This window comes from Passer domesticus, chromosome Z, assembly GCF_036417665.1.
Source record: "Passer domesticus isolate bPasDom1 chromosome Z, bPasDom1.hap1, whole genome shotgun sequence".
NCBI lineage: Eukaryota > Metazoa > Chordata > Aves > Passeriformes > Passeridae > Passer > Passer domesticus.
The window spans coordinates 52,217,306-52,240,711 of NC_087512.1; the positions used below are offsets into that span (position 1 = coordinate 52,217,306).

General features: G+C 38.2%; 1 protein-coding gene across 4 annotated transcripts in view; it reads left to right on the forward strand.

Annotated features, from left to right (window-relative positions):
• Positions 1-23,406, forward strand: part of MCC (MCC regulator of WNT signaling pathway) — a 183,348-nt gene that overhangs the window by 23,292 nt on the left and 136,650 nt on the right. For 3 of the 4 annotated variants that reach the window (XM_064403762.1, XM_064403763.1, XM_064403764.1), the window contains one exon: positions 5,280-5,491. In XM_064403762.1, coding sequence (XP_064259832.1) covers positions 5,280-5,491 — 212 coding nt within the window. Of the gene's footprint in view, positions 1-5,279; positions 5,492-21,078; positions 21,867-23,406 lie in introns of those variants that run through there. The other variant, XM_064403765.1, reaches the window with a different exon arrangement.

Genomic DNA, 23,406 nt, shown 5'->3' on the forward strand with positions numbered 1-23,406 from the left:
TTCTTAAAAGAGATTTCTCCCATGAGTGAGTTGGGTTAGTCAGTGTGGGGGTAGCTGTGGTTTCCTTCCCTTGATGCTTGTTATACTCACTCCCAAGACTAATGAGAAAAGGACTGACATAACACAGCCTAAGACTTTATGCAGTGTGCAGTGTTCATCAAACCAGAAAAAAAGTATGGTGAGAGGAAAAAAATTTAGACAGTGATCCCACAGACCCTTGCCCTAAGATTCCCAATTTCTCATAACTGCTTTGCCCACATCAGTTATTTCCTTCTTGGTCACTGGACAAGTTGCAAAAAATTCTGATGTGAAGTGTCTCTAGGACTGAATACTGAGTTGAGAATACATTCTTTCCCCCCCTGAATTCTCCTAGAACTTGTAATGGATGTACAGATAACTTTCTGTGTTTAATAAACACTCTCACCTAGCTGTGTATGAGGATCAGTTATTATCATCACTCTGCTGCTGTGCCATTCATAGGTGTCATTCATATTGTTTAATCATCTGGTGCAAAAAAAAAAAGTTTTAAAGGGTGATTCCTGTTAAATAGAAAAGAGTTACATTAGCTGTCAGGCTACAGCTGAAGCCAGAACCTTTGGTCTTTGATCCCTGTATGGAAATGTTTTGTAGAAAACAGTGGAAATAATTGTGATAAGCTCCAAATAAAACTATTATTTTCATTTTCCTAGTCAGGTTGGATTAGTATAAAGTTGATCCCTCTATGAGAACATAGCTTCTTTTCAGTCATTTTGATTTACTGTACTTGGTATGTTGCTTGAGCAATTCGAGCTTATGCAGTTCCTAAATTTTCTTTAAAGTCCATTTGGGCTTTGTTATATTTGCATCAGCTTGGGAGACTTGAATTGTCTGAATGTCCAAAGATTTGCTCTTGTTCTTCTTGGCTTCCTGAACAGCTTGCATTTTTTATAGCTAGACCTACTCCTTGAGGCCCTGACCTGACTACCAAGTGCAAAATGACCGTTCTTTATTAATTTTGTACATTTCCACCTTTTTTCAGTGCATTTAGCTCCAAAACTATTATTACTGAAGTTGACAAGGAGCTCTGAAATGGCTAGTGCTTTTCACTAATCTCCCTGTTGCCTTCACTGAATAATAATAATTCAATTTTCCAACTCTGTGTTAGGTTATCACAACTTAACTGTTGAATGAAAGATGAGCAAAAAAAACCCCACTGAAAAATAGCCATTCCTTTGGTAATATAATTCATAAAAGTTGAAGTAGCTAAATGTCATGGCTACCTCATGGAAAACAGTGATCAGACCCCTCACTGTGTGAGGTCGATCTATGTGATCAAGGAGCTGGTTGACAGATTACGTTGTCAGCTGTCTTCATGTTCGCCATTCACAAGTCAGACTCATTTCAGAGCTTGATGCAGGGCTAATTTAACAGTGCTCCGCTTTTCCTGATACCCCAGGTCTTCTCAGAAACAAATACATCTTCAGTGTCCTACCATCCTGATGGTTTATCTTTTCTATTCTGTGAGCAATGAAGAAATCACATAATGCTTGGTTCACCAGCATAGCCTGGTAAAATTAGCCTTTACCAAACCGAAAATGCTGGCTTGTATTTTTGTCAGGCATGTGTTTCTTTGTTGCAGAATACAAGCCTCCTGGGCGGAACGTTAACTGCTGGAAAGTAAGATGAAATGCCATTTCCTTTCAGATCAGAGTGGCAGGGTGGCACCAGTAGCAGAACACAGACCAGAGAGCTTTGCAGGTCATAAAGGAACATTTAGATAGCAAGAATTCTCAGTGCAGGTGGACAGGGTACACTATTCAGAGTGTTTTGTGAGCCAGCTTGACTGTTTTAAACTGCTTTGGTGCAATTCACAAACTGAAATTTTATGTAATTATGGAATCTTTCATGTGCCATCAAACTAAACTGCCTTTGTTGTTCTTTAATACTGTATGTATTCATTCACTCCAGAAAATGTTGTTTTAACTTTCTTACTCTGGAATTAAAGTGTTACTTACGTAATTTGAAAACAATTATGTGCTCTTTTATTACTTGTTTAAAGAAATGTTGTGCAATGCATTTATTTATTTATGTTTTCTTTCTGTCTAACCTTTGTACTAACACCAACTTCCCAGCATGCTTATTACCTGGGAATTTTCATGATAATTTTGTTTCACTTAATACAGAAATTTTATGCTTCTTGTTATTCTTAGTGTAGCTGAACAGGGGAAAGCTACCGTGGGATCTATGTTGTTCTGCAATGAATAATCTTGAACACAGATTTATTAACTATAGGTTTCTAGTTATTAGGTCAGTTATCAGCCATCACACCTGATGTTTCCTTATTTTTGATTAGTATTGTAAGAGTGGGAATTGTATGTTAATTACAGCAAGATACAAGAGTTGTCTGTTAATTCCTGTTTGAATTTTCAACAGTTACAAGTGAAATCTCAGTTTTGACTTGATTTCCCTGCAAAGCTGAGATTTGAGAGTGCATGATCCAGGACTGTATTTTAACAGCCAGAGTTCTGGAATCTGTTGGGAAAACAGTGGGCAAATTTAGGGATTAGGATTAAGCCCAAAATAAAATATTGGAAATGCCTTCCAGTCATCTCCCCTTCCATTTTCAGTGTGTATGTTTTAAATTAGGAGTATTGACATGAACTTTTAAGAAAACTTGGGTTAAAGATATAGTCATAATATAGTAATAAAACCCCAGTGTTTCCTGATCCATCTGTGACTGACAGGTGACTTCTGTGCCAGCTGAGTGTTCAGTCTGATAGCAGATGGTGCAATCTATGAAGACCACTTGGGTCCTTCAACAGAACTGGTGTTTTTAATTGCATGAACGTAGCTCTTTTGCAGAACAGTGATTTTGAGTAATAGAAATGTAGTGCATATTCTCTGTAGGAACATGTGCCATATTTAGCTCTGTGGAAAGAGGTGTATCCATGTGATACAGCCAGCTCTTTTAATTCTGTGGCTCTGCTTGCCCAGAGAGGGTTGTTTCACTTACTCTTGGCAGGCTTGGGAAGTGGCAGAACCGATCCTCTGCTGCTCTTGGACACCCGAGACATTTCAGTGGCTTCATGTCTGTGAGCTGCTGATTTTTTTCCTCTGTGGTGTTCTGTAGCCACACGAGGGCAGAGACACCCAGTGTTGTGCACAGCACAGTGCCCTGCCTGCTGTATAAAATATTGCTGGTACCAGTATCTCAGTGCAGGTCTGTTGGAAAGCTTGCAACATGCAGCAGTAGTGCATGCTCTTGGTGTGAAAGTCATTGAATTAATCTTTAATTAATCTCACTCTACCAATGGTAAGGAATCATGGCAATTATATTGGTATAAAATGTAATTGTTATGTGATTTTTTTTTCTACTTCAATGTTTCAAGACTAGAATATTTGCACTGCACAAAGACAGGGAAACCAACTCCAGGTTTCATAAGTCTGTTTTTCATGCATAACGGCTTTACATGGTCTTAGGTGTTGACCTGAAACAACAGATCAGTTGTTTCCTTGCAGCCCTTCTGGCTGGTTTTCCACTTGTACTTTTGCATCTCAAACTTTTCTTGGCAAGGGGGAGAAATTCTCCTAATAGTCCATTATGTAGTTTATTAGTTTTCCCTGGTAATGTACTGAGTAAGTAATAATCACTGATTAGTAAACACTTTCTTAGAATGCTGGTTAATACTTTAGAGAGAAAACGAGCTCAAAAAAGGAAAAGCTTTCAAAATAATAGGATGGCCTTACAGGTAACTACTTATGGTTTGATGATTGCATGTTTGATTTAGAGTTTTGATCTAGTCTGTAGCTCTGGATTCTATTCTGACTTTTCTGTTAACCAGAGTGTATGCTTGGACAAGTCACTTATTTGTTTTTAATCTTCATTATACTATAGATGAAATTTTACAGTACTGTCCGGGGTTATTAAATAATCTAGTGCCTACTCTGGATTTTTTTGCCATAGGAAGTGGTTGAATCTAAAAGTTAACAAAATTTTAATAGGAGTGGGACATTTGTAAGGGAATCAGAAGCAGCCAGGGGTGAAATAGTTACTGACAAAATGAGACATTTTTCTTTTACTTGTTTTATGGTTTAACCCCAGCTCTGTGCATAGGGAATTGGAAGGGATTATTCATAGAGAAACAGGAACCCTATAGTGTCATGACAGAGACACTTTCTCAAAGCATTCATGGTTTGTTTCTTGCCACCAGATCATATCCTTGCATTGATTTGTAATGAAACGTCTTGTGATTGATTTGTCTGGAACTTGAATTGAAACAATCAATCCTGGGATAATAAAAAAGACAGTGGTAACACAAAAAGCTATAACTATACAGCTAAAAGATACACTTATTTGTTGGCATTCAGTGAACAAAAAGTTAATGTTTTCCTCTTTTGTTCTTTGATTTTGCTGCTTTTCAATCTGATGTAAGTTACCGTTACTCATTTCTTAGTCTTTAGCTGTTCTAAACAACACTGGTTTTGCAGTGTACTAAATAACATATGCAAATGCTTTTAGTTTTCCTTCTGAATCTTGTAATTTAGTAATTCAAATATGCACTGGAAATTTTACTGCTTTTTTCCCTGATATTATCAGCACACACAAGATGGGCAGTAATGGCAGTAGAGGTTTTGGATTTTTTTCTTTCTGATATGATGGTCAGGGTTATTTCTACGTCAGCAGAGTGCCCTGGCAGCCAAAAGGGCTGTGTTCTGGGGTGTATCAGTATCATTAGCTAGTCAAAGAAGGTAGTGGTCCTAATCTGCACTGTGTTGTTGCTGCCCCACCTTGACTACTGTGTGCATTTTTGGGTATTTTCTCAGTATGTGAAAGGCATCAAACTATGGGCCTCTGTCCACAGGAGGGAGATCAAGATGGTGAAAGACCTCAAGGAGCAGCTGCGGTCACTGGGTTTGCTCAGTTTGGAGAAGAGAAGGCTGAGAGGTGACCCCAGAGGTGCTAATTGCCTCTCTCTGGTGAGCAGTGGCAGGACATGAGGAAGGGGAATTAAGCTGCATCACAGAAAGTTCAGACTGGATGTTAGGGAAAGTTTCCATTCTGGAATCATGGCTGGTCACTGGAACAGGCTCTCCAGGGAGGTGGTCACAGCACTAAGCCTGGCAGAATTCAAGGACCACCTGAATGGTACTCTTGGTCATGTGGTTTAGGTCCTGTGAGGACCAGAGAGTTAAACTCAGTGATCCTCATGGGTGCCTTCCAGCTTGGGAGATTCTGTATTTTCTTTATACACAGAACCAGACATTCCATACTAGAATGTTTTTCTTTTTCTGCATTTTAGGTGCCTTATCAGGAGCCAGAGAGAGCTGGGAATATGATTCCGGAGTGAGAGACCTTCAGAGTCCAGACCTCCACGGTCATTTTATGCTACAAAAGATTTTGGAGTATGGTAGAAGCAATGTGACTCAACAGGCTGCTCTGCAAAGACTTCTAGCTCAGGCCTCAAATTTTAGCAACTCTGTTGGAGGAAGCTACTTAGAACTTGCCAACACTGTAAGTGCATTTTACATTTAAGTCTGTTTTTAAGTCTTGTAGGATGACTGGTGGTTCGGTTTGATTTGTTTTTGTTTTTGAAGAAGCATATTTATTCCACTCTTAGAACCCTTATTGGAGTAATTTTTACTTTATTTTTCAGAAAGCAAATGTGATTTTAGCAATAATGTAGTGTATAGTGTTTCCAAAGCTTTATAACCAAATTGTGTCAAAAAAGGTAGGAATGAGTGGTCAAACTGAAGTTCCTAACTGATACGATTTAATAGAAGATTTGTTTATAAAAATGTCCTCCCAATTAATTTTAAGTATGTCAGATTGTTCAGAAGTGTTGTGCAGCAGAATTCTTCACATATTATTTCATTACTACCCACTAAATTATTTGGTACTTTCTTTAAGCCCTTGGTGTGCTTTTTTATTTCTACAAGTAAATACTAGTCTCCATTTTAAAAAGCCCACTAACTGTGTGTGCTGGTTTTGACTGGAGAAAGGCGAATTTTCTTCACAGTGACTAGTGTGGAACTGTGATTTGGGCAATACTTTTGAAGGAGTAAGACATTACTTTTTGCTTCTTCCCCATTTGTATTGAGACCATGTTTGTATTTTAATTTTAACCCCGGCATCTTATAAAAGACCACCTATTTTGTAGCATGTTTCTGGTTTATGTTGCACAGAAGCTTAGGTGGAGAAGTAAAAGATTCTAAAATGAAAGTGAAAAATTTCTAATTAAAAAAATTACTCTCCATTGGCATGCTTGATCTTGATGAAATAAACTCCTAGTTCATGATATCATAAGATAATTTAAGCTGTAAGGAAACCTCAGGAGGTAGTCTGGTCCAACATCCTACTCAAAATGGAAGTGATTGCTGACATCAGAGGAAAACCAACGTCTTCAAGCCACATTATTTAAAAATAAAGAGATGAAAAATATCTTGACAATGCTCGCAAAAGCTTTCTTGTTTTATCCAAGTTCCTAAACATGAGCTGATACAGGACCTGTTCCCACATGCAGAGTAAAAAAATGTAGATATTAAAAATTCCTTAAGAGGGAAAAGAATTTAAGAAAATTGATATTTTCTTAAAGGAATTATGTTCTCATTTTTCCTATGGAGGATAATAACAGATCAGCTGTGGTTCAATCATGAGCTCACCCAGAAGCATATGGGAGCAGAAAACAAGCACACATGTATTATAAAGAGAATAATATGGAGGAATTGAGAGATTATAGGTCATTTAGCAGCTTTGTTTGTATGTTCCATTTCTTGTGGGGAAATAAGAGCAATTTGAATTGAGAGCAGAGAACATGTAGATTTGTAAAAGAATAATCAAGTCCATCCAATGTAATACCTCCTTTAAGAGGAGATGGAAGACAAACAATACACACCGTGTTTCTCCAGTAAAACATCTGACCCTGCCTTGAGTGATGTTCTCATCATCAAGGCAAGAAACATAATTTAAGTGTAACTACTAAAGGTTGTACAATGATGATTTGGAAGTTTTGTGCTGTCACATATTTACAGAGATATGATACAAAGTTGCAGTGTGCAGTGTTATTCAAAAATGCACAGTGTGATGACTCCTGCATTGCTATGATACAGAGAGATCTAAAAAATAAAAATGCAGGAGGCTTATAAAAAATACAAATTCCCCGGTTTCATGGCTTTCTGAGTCAGGGGAAGACATCAGTAAAAAAAAAAGTTTTTTTACCCCTAGGCTGGTTGAACACTGGAAAGGCTTCCCTGAGCAGTGGTCACAGCACCAGCCTGACGGAGTTCAAGAAGTGTTTGGACAATGCTCTTAGGCATGTGGTATGACTCTTGGAGTGTTTTGTGCAGGGCCAGGAATTGAACTCAGTGATCCTGAGTGGGTCCCTGCCAACTCAAGATATTCTGTGATTTAGTGATCTCTATATTCCTTCTATGCTTGCTGTCATGAAAAATGCCTGATCTTTGTTTTAATCTGTTACACTTCTGCTTTTGAATATTTCTTCTATGCTTTTCAAAACCACAGTAGAGTCATCAGTCTCTCATTTATATGTAGATGAATACAATAACATCTTCATTTGACTCCTGCTGAGCACTGATGTCATGGGTCATATGTAAATTTTTTCTTTGCCTTTATTAAAATGGAGAGAGAAAGGAGCAAGAGAAAATTGAGAGAATTATTTACTTTGGGTTTCAGTATTTATTCATCTATCCACAAAATTTAATACTATGGGGCATGCTTACTGCAGTCTAAATTTAAGCTCTTCCAAGAGATAAACATAGCTTTCTCAGAGGTGAGATTTAATATAGGTTCTTCCTTCTCTGTCTCTTTCTCAGATCTTTTACTGAGCTGCATTTGCCACAATGACAAGCAAGCTATTCCCTAGCATTCATTCTCAGCTTTCCCATTCTTAAAAGTTGAATTCAGTTAATTAATCAAGTGTCAATTCTTGTTATTAATGTCCTAGTTTACTTCTGGCAGGCTTTTTTTAGCCTCATTTTGATTTTAAACTGTGCAGTTAAGCTGAAGACATCCCTTGTGGTGATAATGTACTCCTACAGCATAGATTATACCCCACAGTCAAGACAGAGGGTCTCCATGCTGTCCTTAACATTTAGGTTATTCATTTGCAAAAGTTAAATGAACATCAGTCCACTGTGCCTAGGAAAGAAAAAAATTTTATAAGGGTTTTTTTTTAAATGCATGTTTACAATTTTGGGAACATATAGCTCTACAGCATTTTATCAAAACATAGTGCCTGCTCTGAAGTATTATTCTTCATCACAGGAGCGATGCAATTTTTTAAACAGTGCTATTTGGAATTTAGCCATTTATATTCTTTGCATATATCTCTATCATTGTTCATTTCACATCATTTTGCTATAATTTGATTTATTAAGCTCAGATTCAGCTTTTGTTTTGCCTGAATAATTCATTCTGTAATCTTTATAGGGTGTTAATCTCTTTCAGCATTTTCCAGATTGACATTATTAAACTTAAATATTGAAAACTTGTTCCTCTTTATAACTCTTCCCCCTTGGTACCAAGATTTATGACTAAAATATTAACCTTTCACATGACTTGTCACCACTTACTGATGATGTACCTGTTTGTGCCAGTAGGAGTCCTCATGTGTGTGTGTGTTTGGGAATTGTAAATAATTTAAGTCTTCATGGACAGAAAAGAATGCAAGCATTTAGAAGGATTTTTGGTGCATGTGGATGTTTGAGAGTAGCCATGGGATGTCAGTGTGCACCCCACAGTGCTGCAAGGAGAGATGGAATTCAGATCCAGGAAATGCAGTATTGCTGTTCTATGAAAACATCACACAGGCAATATCTCAATATGATAGGCATATTTCACATTAAAATTTCACTGAAATTTAATAAGTGGAAGCAATAAGATTTGCTTTAATTCATTTTTCATATTCTCCTTGCATGTGATTAGAATACACTTGATTTTTTATCGGTAGAATGTGTGCATATAAACGGTAATGCATGTGTGTGTGCCTGATGCTGGTTTCTGTTGCCTAAAATGAAGTGGGAAGATGAATGTATTTACTGTCACAAGTAACTTCATTTACATGAATAAAAACCCATTGTCTCTGTTTCATTTGCCACAATGATAAGATCTCTATTATTTTAGTTGGAAATACATCTAGTCTGCTGAGAAAAGTCTTTAAAATGCGACCCCAAGTATGTTGATACGTATTGTTTTTTTAACTACCCATGTCTGATGAGATCCAGAGCACTTTGATTTTTCCATCCAAGGACACTCCTGCTATACTAGAACCTCTTTGAGTGCATCTTCCTTTCCAGAGCTTTTTTACTTTGAAAAGATTTGATGAAAATATGGTTGACTTACAGAGGGGAAGGGTACAGCTGTGTTTTTGAGAACAGAGTGTGGTAGAATTTCATTATGACCACGGTTTAGGAGGCTGTGTTGCTATTTCCTCCTCAATGCAGCCATGCCACAGATATGGTTATTCTTAGTCAGAGAGAAGAGCTTGTTTACAGAATTGCCACAATTGCTTCCTGCAGCATCTCACTCTTCTGTCCAAGCACAAAGTGTGCATAATCCTGCTTTTTATCTTGTGCAGGGCTGTCAATGCAAGATGGATGTGTCTAGGTGGGAGGGTGTTGGTGCAGACTGCTCCACCTGCCAAATCTGCACTTCTCATCTCAAGAGGAGCTGGTTTTTAGAATGTCTCCATCAAGTACATACAGCAAACTAATACAAAAATTTTCTTAATGCATCTTCTTGTAACTGCTCTGGTATATGCTGTTTCTTATCTCCCTGTCTGATTTGCATGTGTCTGAACCTCATCTGGAGACTAAAGACATCACTCAGCTTGAGAATGGACTGCTCATTTGCATCTGTGTGACAAAGTATGCTTTACGTAGAGCAGAATTAAAGTAAATAAATTGGATTTAGTTCTAGCTATGGACTCTCTGTCAATGCAGATACCATCTTTATTGTGTACACAACCCAAAAGTTTCTAAAGTACAAAGTTAAACTGAAAATCTGTGTAGCAAATCAATATATTCAGTTGTGTTAGCATTAGTTTCTCAGCATGATCACTAGCAGATGAGAACTCAGTGTCTTTGTTTTAGGAAGCATCATATTATCTGACAATAGATATTCTTGCTGCAGTACCTCTTTATTAGTCAGACTCGGTGAATGTCTACCTCATTAATTTTTCTTCCAGGAGAGCATTGAGCTGCAAGTTATGACAGACAGAACCACTGTTTTGAGAAGGCTATTATTTTTAGTTGACATAGTTAATACTGAGCAATAGTATTCTGAAAGTCACCATTGCGTTTTTCAGGAACACATGACTTTTCCTTTCCTACCTGGATCTGCTCCTTAATCAGGCAAACCTAATTTGCTGTGGTCTACTTATATTAATAGCTTTTGTGTATAAAAGAGCACACTTAGTATTATTTATAGTTTACATTTATGTCAGGCTGTAGTGCAGCTTGTTCTGGATAATTGCTTCAAACAGTATCAATGCTCTGCTTCATTCTGAGTCACAATAAGCATTTATATGCTGTAAGGTACATGTAAATGTACATTAAGTAATTTACATGTAAATTCCATACTGCTGTCATGTTATTGAGTGTATAATAATTTCTTCTAATTCCTTAATGTTATAAAATGTACTTAGTACTTTGGCAGGAGAACATCTCAGAGGTGCTTAGTATATGGCATATGTTCACATATGATATTCTGTGGTGAAATTCAAAGCACTGAATTTTATCTCTGGTCTTTTCTCCAGCACATTAGGCAATTTGACAATACATCAAGTTTTCTGTTACTTCTTACTTTACCTCCTGTCTTGACTGTTGGATAGGCAGCTGATGTTTCTACTGTCCTTTGCTGTGTGACTATCAGGGCATGTTCCTACATAACCAACAGTCTTTCATTACAAAGACTGAAATTCAGATTACCTGATGATAAAGGATGTCTGCTTGTTCATCTTATATATATAAGTTTTTATGTGGCACAATTCAGTGTAATGTTAATTTGTTTAGAAGTTAAAAATTATACTGCTTAAAAACATGGTATCATTCACCCTTCCAAAAAGATGTACACCTTGTCTGTGTAGTGTGATTTTTTTTTTAGACTACATTTTGGGCTCATTTAAACTAAGCAAGTAAATGTTGGTTTTAAAATTGATTCCTTAGAAACAGGAAGGATTGTCTGGTTGCCTAAGAAAGCAAAGATACTTTTGCAGGGGGTGAGGGAAAAAGGGATTCCTAGAGATTTGTGGCAATCTAGGAATACTCTTGTATCTCTCCTAAATATGAATCATTGTCTCTTTTGCTAATTTACAGGCATTAGATGTAAATTAAATGGTAATCCTGTAGAAATTCTTTTGGGAAATTATCTTTTAAGGGAACGTAGCAAGAAGTCTGAAAATGGAATTGTACTGTGAGAATGGAATTCCGTGGTTGGTTTGTGGGCTACTTTTGTTTGGTGTTGCTGTTAATGAGAATCTACTTCAAAATTTCACGTTTAATTTCTGACACTTTTATGGTTTTAGAACTCATTAATATTGGTATGTCCTTTTCTGGCAAAGTCTGCCCCTTTTATCCCAACCCTTTTCTCCAAATCTACTCTGTTTTAAAATAATTTTATTTTTGCCTTAGTGTGGAAAGCTCCACTCCTTCAGCTTCCCCACCCCTTCCCCTGCAGTCAGGGAAATGGGCCCTTGAGAGCAGGTATCCCATGCTCTCAAGGCACTTCTTTTTGAATGGGACAAAGTAGTGCCTTTCTAGCCCCTCTGCATGAGGGTAGTATGGATAGGAAATACTTAGATTTTGTGTATTTTGAGGAATTTATCCAGTACATAGGCACTTTGTGGGATTCAGTTGCTTGTGTAGAGATTGATTTTTCATGATTTACTCACTCTGTTCCATGTTTGGGAACCAGTACATACAATAAACCGCAGGAGCTGTAGCTCTTCCTCTTCTCCCCTTGCAGCCATGCCTGCCTCATATTCTGTAAGCAACTTCTACTGCAATTTCTTCTTCATGCCAATAAAAATCATTGCTATAAAAATGTAGCCTAATGCCTTCAGTTGGAACTGAAATTGAAGATTCTAGTGGTATGAACAGTTGAGCCTACTACAAAAGCTTTGTGCCCAGCATAACCTTGCCTTCTGTGCATGTGCTTCCAAACCAAGCAAATTTTCCAAACCAAACCAAGCTTCCTTTTTGCTAGGCTAAAACTAGAATCCAAGAATCCCATTAAAGCAAGAACTGAGTATTGGAGTATAGATTCAGGAGGATTGGCTTGCCCGAAAGCAGGCACAAATGCAGTTTTGTATGACAGACTTTATGTTTAGGGGTGTGGGAAGCTGTTAGCTCTTTGATCTCAAGCCAGCATTGTAATGGACCTTGTTTGTCTCAAGCAGGCATCAGCTGTAATGGGATTATGCTTTTGTTTATAGAGGCCTGGCTTCTATAGCCCTCTAAAATAATTGTCAGTTATTAGTTTTTCTCTTAAAATGGACATTCTGGATTAGGTCTGCCAGGACTCATCTATTTTATATGAAATGTAGTTTTGCTCTTTTGGATTTCCAACATTATAACAGAGATAGAGGTGAGCAAATGGCAAATTATATATATGTATTTAAATTCTGTTACTATTTCCATCTGCAGACAATCATAGCACAGTGTGAGGGGTGTGAGCACAGGTCACATTTGTTCAGGCAAACTATTAATAGATCTTTTTGACTGAGGCTTTTAATTGGATCTTTTGCATGACAGTCAAACAGTCTCTCTTACAAGCATATGATGAAGTTGAAGTGCAGAGAGTGATAGGTTTTGACCTAGTTTGGATGATGTGAAATAGCATATGGCAATCAGGCACTATAGGAAAGAGGGTGTTTAAATACATAGTTTGAAGGTTTCAAAACTTCTAATTTAACTTAGTTGCAAAGACTTTGTATTTTTTCCCCCCTCATTGCTCAGAAAATGCCCTTATGCATCCAGTTTTCTTTGCTGTACTCAAGGAAGCTGTAGCTCTAGTGCAGGTGTTCAGATCCTTTTGCTTTTCTGAATTTATTTTTCCGCCTCCTGTCTGAGACAAAGAGCAATTCACCTGGTACAGTGGGCTAGCATCATTGCACACAGCTATACAGAGTATAGTGTTAACATTTTTGTTATTATTAGCAGTGGTAAACTGAGTCTGAGGGCCAGGGTTAGTCTGGTGTAGCAGGATTACCCTCCTAGGTTCTAGTGTGCCAGAAGGATTACCACGTACCTCTTGTCACAGGGTTTTCTTTTTCACCAGATTTTCCGCCTGCTCTCTTGAGTGTGAGCTGCTGACTTGCGTTTAAGTTGGCAATGCCAAGATTCTGTGAATACTCATTTTTTAAAAAGGTGGGGAGATGACTTATTGCCCACTACACCCTTGTGTTCTGGTTACATGAAATACAGGATTTTGGTAATAAAGTGAAAATCTTCATTGGAGTGCACAGTTGAAAATGGACTCTCTTCAGTGCTTTTGCAGTTCAGTGCTAGTTTAGTTATAAGGAGTAATCAGCTGTTAACCTGCCAACCCAGAGAGGCAAGGCAGAATTCCCATAGAAACCTGTCAGTGGCACAGTAAAATTCATCAAGATGCTCCCGTTTCTTGGAATTATTTTTCTGCCACTGTCAGGCCTGGGACACTGACGGGAGGCAGTGCAAGATGTTGCCACTGTTAAAACATCCCACTCCTCTTTGTGTTGTGATGCTTTTTAAATGACTGTGTGGTTGTCAGCACAGCTGTTTAAGGGAAGTATTTTGGTTCTAGTACTGTGAAAATGGTAGGGGAGTGCTTATACACATGTGCTCTCTTGTGCTTACTGTTCTTACTTTATGTTAAAAACTGTTTTAGCATGATTGCTCCATTTTGGGCTAGAAATCCACATTATCACTTCTTATCTGGGAGGCAGTTTATGATTGTGTTGCAGTGAATTAGTAAACCTTTCTTTCTGGTAGGAAACAACCAAAGTAAACTTTGTTTTTTCAGGATGAGCATTGTCTGTTCTGTGAAGAGTTCATAATGAAATAAGTTCACCCCACTGAGATGCTCAGGTGAGGTTCATGCCTTTAAGCTAAATAGCCATCTGCAATTTCCTGAACTGAGTTTTGTATTAATTTACTACTTGAAACAATAATTTTAGGAACATGGCTGGAGAAAAAGACATTTAATCTTTCTATTCGCTGAATTTTTTAAGAGGTTATAAGTGCATATTATTTTTTTAATCTAATTTTTACGTAAATACTGATTTTCTGATATACATTATAGAAAAGGAGGGAAAAGTCTATGTTTCTGTAGCACCTACATGGGTGGTAGGTGTTTTTTCATAATGATGAATTATCTTGTGCCAGGATTCTGAATTGTGAAGGGAGAACAAACAAGATTTTTTTTTGTATGAGACATGGGTTGTTTATTTTACTTGGTTTAGTTGGTCAATAGAGCCTTATCTGAAAGTAAACACTAGAAACAGTAAGCAAATAATTTCTTAAAGTAAGGGAGTATCCAGATGAGGCCTGAAAATAAAGAAGATTTTAGTTCTGTCACCATCTGAAGTAAGTGTAAGTGGCTTGAGAAAAATGTCTTGGGATGTCGAATCAAATAAAATCCTACAAGAAGGAGAGATCATAAATGCTGAAGCAGTGTTGTCCGGTGTCCTTCAAAATGTAAAATGGAGCTGACAGGTATGAAGGCTGAAGTAGATGTGAGTGAGGCAGAGGTAAGATAGCCTTGAAGATTATGATGAGAAACTTAAATGTAGGAAGATGTAAAGGAAAAATGTCACTGGGGAGATTTAAATTGTATACGGCAAAGCAGTTAGAAGGGAAAAAAATTAATTTTATTGACCAGATCTATATGTCAGGTTAGAATAGAGAGTTTGGATTTTGTGTTTAGTGTCCACAGGGAGAAAAAAACTACAAATACCAGATCTTTAGGGAAATAAAAATCTAGTATTTATTGGCTAGTAGGGAGTTGAGAAGTGATCTGTAGACCAACTTGCTGACCTTCATAAGCAGCTACTAAACTATGCAGACACAAAATACATCAAATTAATGAATGTAGATGAGGGCTGTAGGAATTCAGTTACAACAATCATAGAATAGGTCTGGTTGAAAACCAGGGGGTTTGATTCACTAATTTTTCTCAGTATTTTACTTCAGCTCATGTCATTGTTAATGTAATTTTAGTTATAATTTCTGCTAAAAGAAAGCATGCCGAGCCTTTAAGTGGTCAGAGGAGTTGATATTCTTGTAATTTAAGTGCTCATGCCAGCTAAAGTCTTGCTGAGCTTCAAGCAGGGATCTGTCAGATGTTTGCTTTGCATTTGCCAGAATTCATTGGACTGAAGATATTTCAAGTGGAACATTTCACTGGATCCAAATATACATAGGTGGGCAGATAGATAGATGGATGGATAGATATAGCTAAGTGTATGTACATGCATGTATGAGAGTATGTATGTGTGCACACTTGTTTGTGTAAGTATATTTACAAAGGATATTTACAGGGATATTTAAAAGGTCACACACTACATACACAAATGGGTGAAATAAATGTACATATGTATGTGTGTGTGTGTGTGTGTATACACATTTAGTCAGAAACGATCCAACAGTTCATCTGTTAAACATGTAGAGATCTTGTCTCCAGATGGTGAAATGGAATGCTTGGCTAGGTGGAGGATGAAATGCCAAAGTTCTGATGTAATCCGGGGCCAGGATCCATCCCCTTTTTTGTGGGAACTCACATTGTGATCAATCCATGGTTCAGAACCTTCCAAGGTAGGGACTTGAGTGTTCAATGTGCCAGTGGTAATGAAAGTCAGAATGGAGAGAAATCTTGGAGTTAGGAAAAATAATTACATGCAGATGACTTGGTGTAGTTCAAGGGCTGCTGAATATTTACAGACGCACAATCATAACTGTGGAATGGGAACTGGACTTGGAAATGAGAGCCTGTGAAAGACAAGATACAAAACAAAAGAGAGATAAGGAGGAAGGAGGGAATAGAGGAAACCTCATTATTAGAGGTTGGGAAAAATAGGAGAGACTTAGCAGAGGAGTCTTTCTGGATTCTGGCAAATCTTTCTATAAAAGTGAGACATTTTGGAAGGGTTTCAGTTCACAACTGATAAACAGGAGGAAATACAAGTTGGCTACCAAGATAGTAGGGGCTTGAAGTGAATTAATTTCCTTGTGGTTAATAACTGGAGGAATTATGGACTATGAAGGGACACTAAGCAGAAGTGTGATGGCATGAACTGTAGTTCACAGATTGGCCTTGTTGGTTTTTCTAAGCAAGGAGCAAATAAAGTGGTGATAATTAGGTGGCTGTGACATAGAAATGGCTATTGTCTCTCCTTGTTTTCACAGACAAGTCACCAACATAAATAACAGGCACAAATTGACTCCTAGTCCTTTTCCTGTTCTGACCTGATGCTGAGGCTCTGTGGGGTCAGTGGGAATATAAATGAATGTGATAGGTTTGGATGAAATGACAGGAAATGAGAGTGTTTGTTTGACAGGTTGGTGAGTGGCTTCATGGTGTGAAATACTGGAAGATGGAAAGAGGGATCAATTGTGAACTCCCAAGGAGACTGGTCAGGTCAAGGACGTGACTTTTTAAGTGGATTGAGTAACTGAGGAAGGGTGAACAGGTGAGAGTAGCTGATTGAAGTGCTGTTTTGTAATTACATTGTTCTAGACATATTATCTGTTTCAGACTAATCAAGGTGGTTTGATTGAAGGAAAGAAAAATATTTGCTCATGTTTTCTTCAGAGACAGTGTTTCATTTTTCAGTGTAAGGTTAATTCCAATTGTTTCAAATGGGTTGGATTTTTTTTTTCTCAACATATGTGCATAACCTTTACTGTCACTAATGGGAACAGTTTGCGTCATGAACCCACCATCCCTTTCAGCCTCTCCCTCTTAAATCATGGTGCATTAGTGCTATTGAATAAAGAATTTTCTGGAAACATTATCCAGCTTGTATATTGTATTGAATCTCTGCTTTCAAGTTCAGCTTTCATACTAATCTGAGTGCCATTTTCTCCATGGAAATTTGGACTTTGGCACTATTCCAGTGTGTTTTGTGCAAGAATGAGAAAGAGAAAAAAATTTACTCAAATTGTAGTAGATTTGCAGTACTTCCAGGTGTGATTTGTGTGTTGGATTGTGCAGAGTGCTGCTGTAGGGGCGATATTGAAACAAACAAACAGGAACTGAATGCTCAGTGGACTTCAATTAATTGCATTTCAATTACAGAGCTAATTAAACAAAGCCAACCAAGGAGGCCTTATTTCATACATCCTGGAATTGTGATCAGGTAATGGTGCAGGTTGCGTGCAGAGTGAAACTGCTTCTCAGAAAGTGGCACACACTATGCTGAAGAATATGTGACATGCACATATTTAGTAGATAATTACTTTTATGCTGTAGTTTTTACAGCTGTTGAAACAAGGAAGGAATATTCATGTATGCCACGTGTGATACCTGCTCCAGTAACTGTAAGTAAATAGATTTTTGTAATTAGTGAGACATATTATGAGGGAGAGGTCTTATAAAATAAAGAGAATACTAGTGTTTGGCATATTTTCTGGTACTTTCGGAACTACAGGTGTGGTGATGGAGTTGTCACTTGTCCCAAAAGAATCTTTTCATACCATGTGATAGAGCAAATCTTATTAAATGCTTATTCAGATACAATCAATAAACTAGAAATCCTCAGTGAATTTCAGACATATGTCAGTGATTCTTTTTCTGCAACTGAATGAGAGTAAACAAATGGAATAGGGTAGCCATAGGATTATTAGTTCAACAGTCAGCAAACTGGCAAATTAGTGGCAACACTAATGTTTGTTGCTGCATAATTCTGAAATTATCTTGGGAAGAATCTGTCAGTGCAAATGCATTTACCACAAGCAGTGTGTGCACCATGAGTGCTTTAGAGCTACATAAGACAGTAATGGATCAGAAATGCCCTGCAATTGAGTGGAAGCCCAGGCCAGTGTCTCTGTCTCAGACAGAAAGTATGCAGTGGATGTTGTTTCTGAAGCTTCTGTCCTAGTCAGGTTTATCCATCATCTTTTTTGCCTCCTTCCACACCGAGGCATCCACTGACAATGTGTAATCTTGGGCTAAGAAACATCTGATTCTTCTTCCCACTCCCAGTCCAACCCCCTCTCTGTAGAGGCTAAAAAAGGAGGCAGGAACAAGGCTGAGGGCAAGGAAGCATTGCTGTTCTAGGCAGGGAACTGAGTCACCAAGACAGAGAATGAACAGTCAGCTGCCAGACAACACAGAGGGACTGAGTCCAACAGACCCCTCTCTCACTGGGTCACAGGGTGCTCTGTTCATTTCCCAGCAAAACAAAGTTGGCATACTTGAGGTTTTCTTTTGTTTGCTTTGTAGCCTGCCTTTGGCACAAGCCAGTGGGAAAATACACTTTGGCTTAAACAAAGTTCTTAGTACCCTGCTGTTGTATTAGGTCACTCACATGTATTTGGAAGTGGTGAAACAGTCTGCAGACAGCTGGGCAAGTCTATCAGGGAATTTGATTTCGGGATGTAACATTTTCATTTGGTTAGTGAATGGACATGGAGAAATGCAAGACAATAATGACATTTCACACAGGAGCTAGTTCTGCATCTTCAGATGTTTGGGATACGTTCTTGATGCTCCTGTTTTAAAAATGTGATATAATAGTAACTATTTTAGAAGAATTATGACATTTAGTCTTAGCTAGCCCTCCATAGTAAAGAAATGCCTGCACAGTTTATAAGGATGTTTAAACAAGTGTTGCCAGTTTTTATGGGTTAGTTAACATTTGATGCTTTCCAACTGAGAAATGCAGTGCAAGTATGCAGAGGTTGCAATGGGAGTTGTCTGGGGTTGAAGTAAAATCATTTCAAATCAGAGTTTGGTTTGACCATTTCATTCATCTGCACATGAGTTATAATTAATTTTTAAATGTTAAACCAACTTTGTTCTGAAAGTACCTGCATGTATCTCCCAGGTTCTTAGGCACAATTGAAGCTGTGCCTAATTCTGTGTGTGAATTCTGATGTGGTTTTTCCGTCAGTCTCTGTCTCTTTCAACCATGTTACTGCATAGAGTAGGAAAAAGGCTGGAAAAAAATCCTGTGTAGCATAGGTGTAGAATGCTGAGTGGATCTAGTTTAGATCCTTAAGTGTCCTGCTTGGGATGTAGTACCATGTGCTCTGGTCTCTCTGATGGCTGGTCTGCCAGAAATGGACAAACAATGTTTAGTTTTGAAGAAAATAAATCAGAACTCCTAATTTCTGAATGCCTGTTCAGAGTCAGCAGGGAAGTATTTGGCAGGATAGGGATAGAGCATGGGAAATGCTGTTTATTGAACCCATAATTAATATGAGTTCCTTTAGAAAAGGAAAAACTTCTGAACTTTATTCTTAGTATTAATACTGAGGCTCAACCCTGTGCTGGTAAGCCTGTGATAGATGTGATAGAACTGGATGAAGATAGGATCAGAGCAGATTATAAGCAGGAAAAGAAATTTAATATGGGTAGTGATACAAAATACGAAAGACTGCCTTGTTTTTGAAAGCATAGTTTTGAAAAGATAAAAGATTTTTTTAATGTACTGTGTCAGCTGAAGGAAGTTTTAATGGAAGTTGTTGGGTTTTAACTTATCTATGAAAAATGTGCTGAGTCACTATAGAGCACCTTTGTTTCTAGGTGCCGATCTCTCTTTATCACGTTTTAATGTGCAGGAGCTCAGTGTACAACATTGCTGTGGATATGCTGTTCCCGTGCTGCAGTCTGGAGGAGCCTGGGCTCCCCTGGCTCCCCACCCGCTGGAGGGGACAGCACAGTCTGTCCCAGTGTCGCCCTGTGCTGTGAGACACCGTCGCTCTGCCAGCAGAGAGCAGTGCAGCGCTTCGCCAGGATTTCGGGGGCCATAACTGGAAACATATGTGGGAAACAAAGCAGATGAGTAAGGAGGAATATACACAGAAGCACTGAACATAGAGGCAGACCTGAATGTGAAGGTGGGACAGGGAGGATGCACTCGATGGGGAAAACATGGAGAGTGGAGGTGATTGATTCGTGCAAAGTGGGCATGAAAAGAGGACAGGAAACCCCAAAATACAGACTGTGCTAAAGCAAACTGGACACCTGAAGGATGAAAGTGAAACATCTTGGAATGAGATTGTGGCATTCTTGTTACCCTGTGAGCTACAGGAGTGTTACAGTTCCTGGCACTGGGCATGGAGGAAGGACAGGGACCCAAGATGTGCGATGAGTCTGTAGCACTACAGAGCAATATAGGTGTGCTTTTCTGGATTCCAGATCTTAATGCACTTCTTGTAGTGAATTGGGGTGAATTATCCCTGTGTCTGCATGCTGATACTAATCTGTGACTAACAGAGGAGAAAGGAAAAAGAACTCACACAGTTATTTTCAAAATGTTGCTCTTGGAGTATATTGTTTCCCATGAAAATATTTTTGCCAGAGTACAGGGGTAGAGGCACAGCTTGTATAGCCTTTATTCCTGACTCTTATATTTGGGGTTTTTTTCTGAACTAATTTGACACTTCAATAATATATTGTATTGAGATGGTCAGATAAATTTCAGCTGCAGAGGATTGTGTTTCCTACATCTGACTCAAGGAGCAAATCAGAATCCAATCAAAAAATGTGTGGGGTTGTCACTGTGTTTTAGGAAACAGAGAAAAGGAGAAAAGGAGTCGTCATTTCTTGTAATGGGTACAGCATGTCCACAAATCCAATTTATTAAGGATTTTTTCCTCTATTTATAGCAGAATGTTGAAAGCAAATGCTTTTTTCTCCCCTTCTTCTAGTACCATCTCCTGAACTCTTTGTAAAATGTCAGTCTGTTATGTAAAATCTGCAGCATTCTAATGGTGCTTTCAGGCTTACTTTGTTTGACCTTTTGAAATCATTACAACCCTCCACCTCCTACAGCCCCTCATTTCTCCTTACTTAATTGCACACAGGAATAGGGAAATAGGAATCCAATTTATTGTTATCCAGGTGGCGTTTCCTGTTACTTAGCTTTATAGTTTTCTGTATAGTAATTAGTATGCAGAAAGCTGGAGAGATGCCTGTAGTTCCAAAATGAACTCTCTGTAGCTCTCTCCCTCCCTTCCTCCCTCCCACTTGCGCTCTCCTTTTGGCACCGCCCCTTCCATGCGCCCTTTAGCCAGCAGCAAGACAGCTGTGTTTGATCATAAACCACTTAAACTCCAGGCTCACTGGCAGGGGAAACTTTAGAGTGAAGTGCAGCATTGGTTTCTCTCGGGGAAGGGAGCTTTCTTCTCTTTTTCTTTCAGCCTCCCCAAATACTGAGGACTATAGCAGCACTCTCCTTTTAATTCCTCTGTGAACTTGTGTGAAGCTCGTCAGATTTTTTTGAGTATGTTCAGCAGCATTGAGAGATGCCCTTTAACAGAGTTGTGGAAAAGAGCAGCATAAAGCAGACAGCAGAGATGAAGCACGCCTTGTAGATGGACTAAGGCAGCCCTGGGATCTTGGTAAGCACTTCATTCCCTGCATTCTCTAAGCACTTCACATTATTAACAAGTCTCTCTAAGCAATGGATTGTCTGTGAAGTCAAAACCAGTTTGGCTCTTCTAGAAGATCTTGCATCATTAACTTAAACTCTCAAGGTGAAGTAAAAATGGCTGTCTAGAGCAAAATGTATAAGAGAGAAAAATTTTGGAGAAGAAAGTATTGAATCAGTTGAACAAAGCTTTGAAGCATTACAATCTGCAGAAATCGTCAAGCCCTGAGAAGTCTAATCATGAATTCTGGAGTTGCTATGAAATATGGAAATGAGTCCCCTGCAGAGCTGAGTGAGGTAAGCAGTTTTAGTGCTCTTCTTTACGCTTTAAAAAGAAACATTCCCCATTCGGGCTTTCAGTCTGCAAGCAATGCAATTAAAAATTAATAGAATGTGTATCTTGCTGTAACTTGCTGTGCCAGTCAGGAAATGACCTGAACTTTTCTTCTGCTTTGCTCTGAATGAGTGGTGAAAGGCTAACGATTGCAACCATGTAGAGACATTTTTCCTGTTACCCTGCAGCAGTGACTGCCTTCCCTCCGAGAGCTGTGTTTATACCCAACATTCATCTTTGCAATACGTGAAATATGGAGATCTCAGTTGAGATAAAACAGATGATGATTAATTTAGGAGGGAAGTGGGGTGAGTAGAAAATGACAAAAATTTATTGGTAAGACAATAACATTGACAGAAGTTGTTTTACATGTATTTAGCCAAGGTGATACTGTTTGTTTAGGTTAGATGAATTAGGTTATTTTCCTTCCTTGCCTAAAAGAAAACAAGTCATGAGAAACTTTCTCCTTTTTCACTGGAAACCACAGTCAAGCTGTTATAATTGTGGATATGTTTTAGTGTAACATGATTGTGTATGTTTTTAATAAATTTGAAATTAAAGCCATATCAGATGTTATGCAAATTCTTAATAAATACTTTAGAAGTGGCATACTTTGTCAGTTACTGGAATGTCTTAGATGTGTAATCCTTATGGGCTTTACTGAGAACTGCTAATTTAGTTGTGCTATGAAATCCCAATCATTTGATTAAGGTAATTTTGTAGGAAATTGAATCTGCAGTCTGTCACGTCCCAGTTTAACTGAAGTGCTTCTCTGTTCCTTTTGCCCATTTTTTGGATCCACCATTTACTGTGAGATATCTTTTATATGCTTGTTTATTTAAGAATAGAATAGGCTTGGCAGAATAAGAGAGTTAACAGTTTCTGGGGTTAATTGTATAGAGAAAGGAGACACTGAGTATAGAATGGGAAAATGATATAAGTGGAATAAATCAGTAGGCTAGTGAGGGAGACAACAATGTAGAGGGAAGCACAGTAAATATGTGAGAGTTAAGCAAGTGCTGTACTCTGCCATACTAGAGGACAGTAGGTTTGTGACGGGGAGGTTCTGGCAAAAGAAATGTCATACGTATTTCTCCTTAAAATAAAAATAGTTAAATTTAATTATTTCTGTGTTACTTTTTTCAAAGTATTGCTTAGAAATTCTATATTGGCATTTCAGCATAAGTGGGGTTCATAAATTCAGCATAAAAGCCTGGGTTACTTGTGGTCAGTTTCTGGCTGTGGTTGTACTGATGGTGATTACTGTTTTCTACTCCTCAACATTTAATTTTCAAGACTTTTCAAGATAACATAGATCATGGAGTGTCTCAAAGAATTGGAGACAATATTTGGAGCAGGTAGTATTTACATTGCTACCTTGAAGTTACTTATACATGTTTCCTTCATGCATTGCCTGAGTAAGACTTTTGTTGTGAGAAATACCTTTTCTTTCTGATGTTTTAACATGGGAGATACTGAAAGGAGTCTGTGACCGTGCAACAT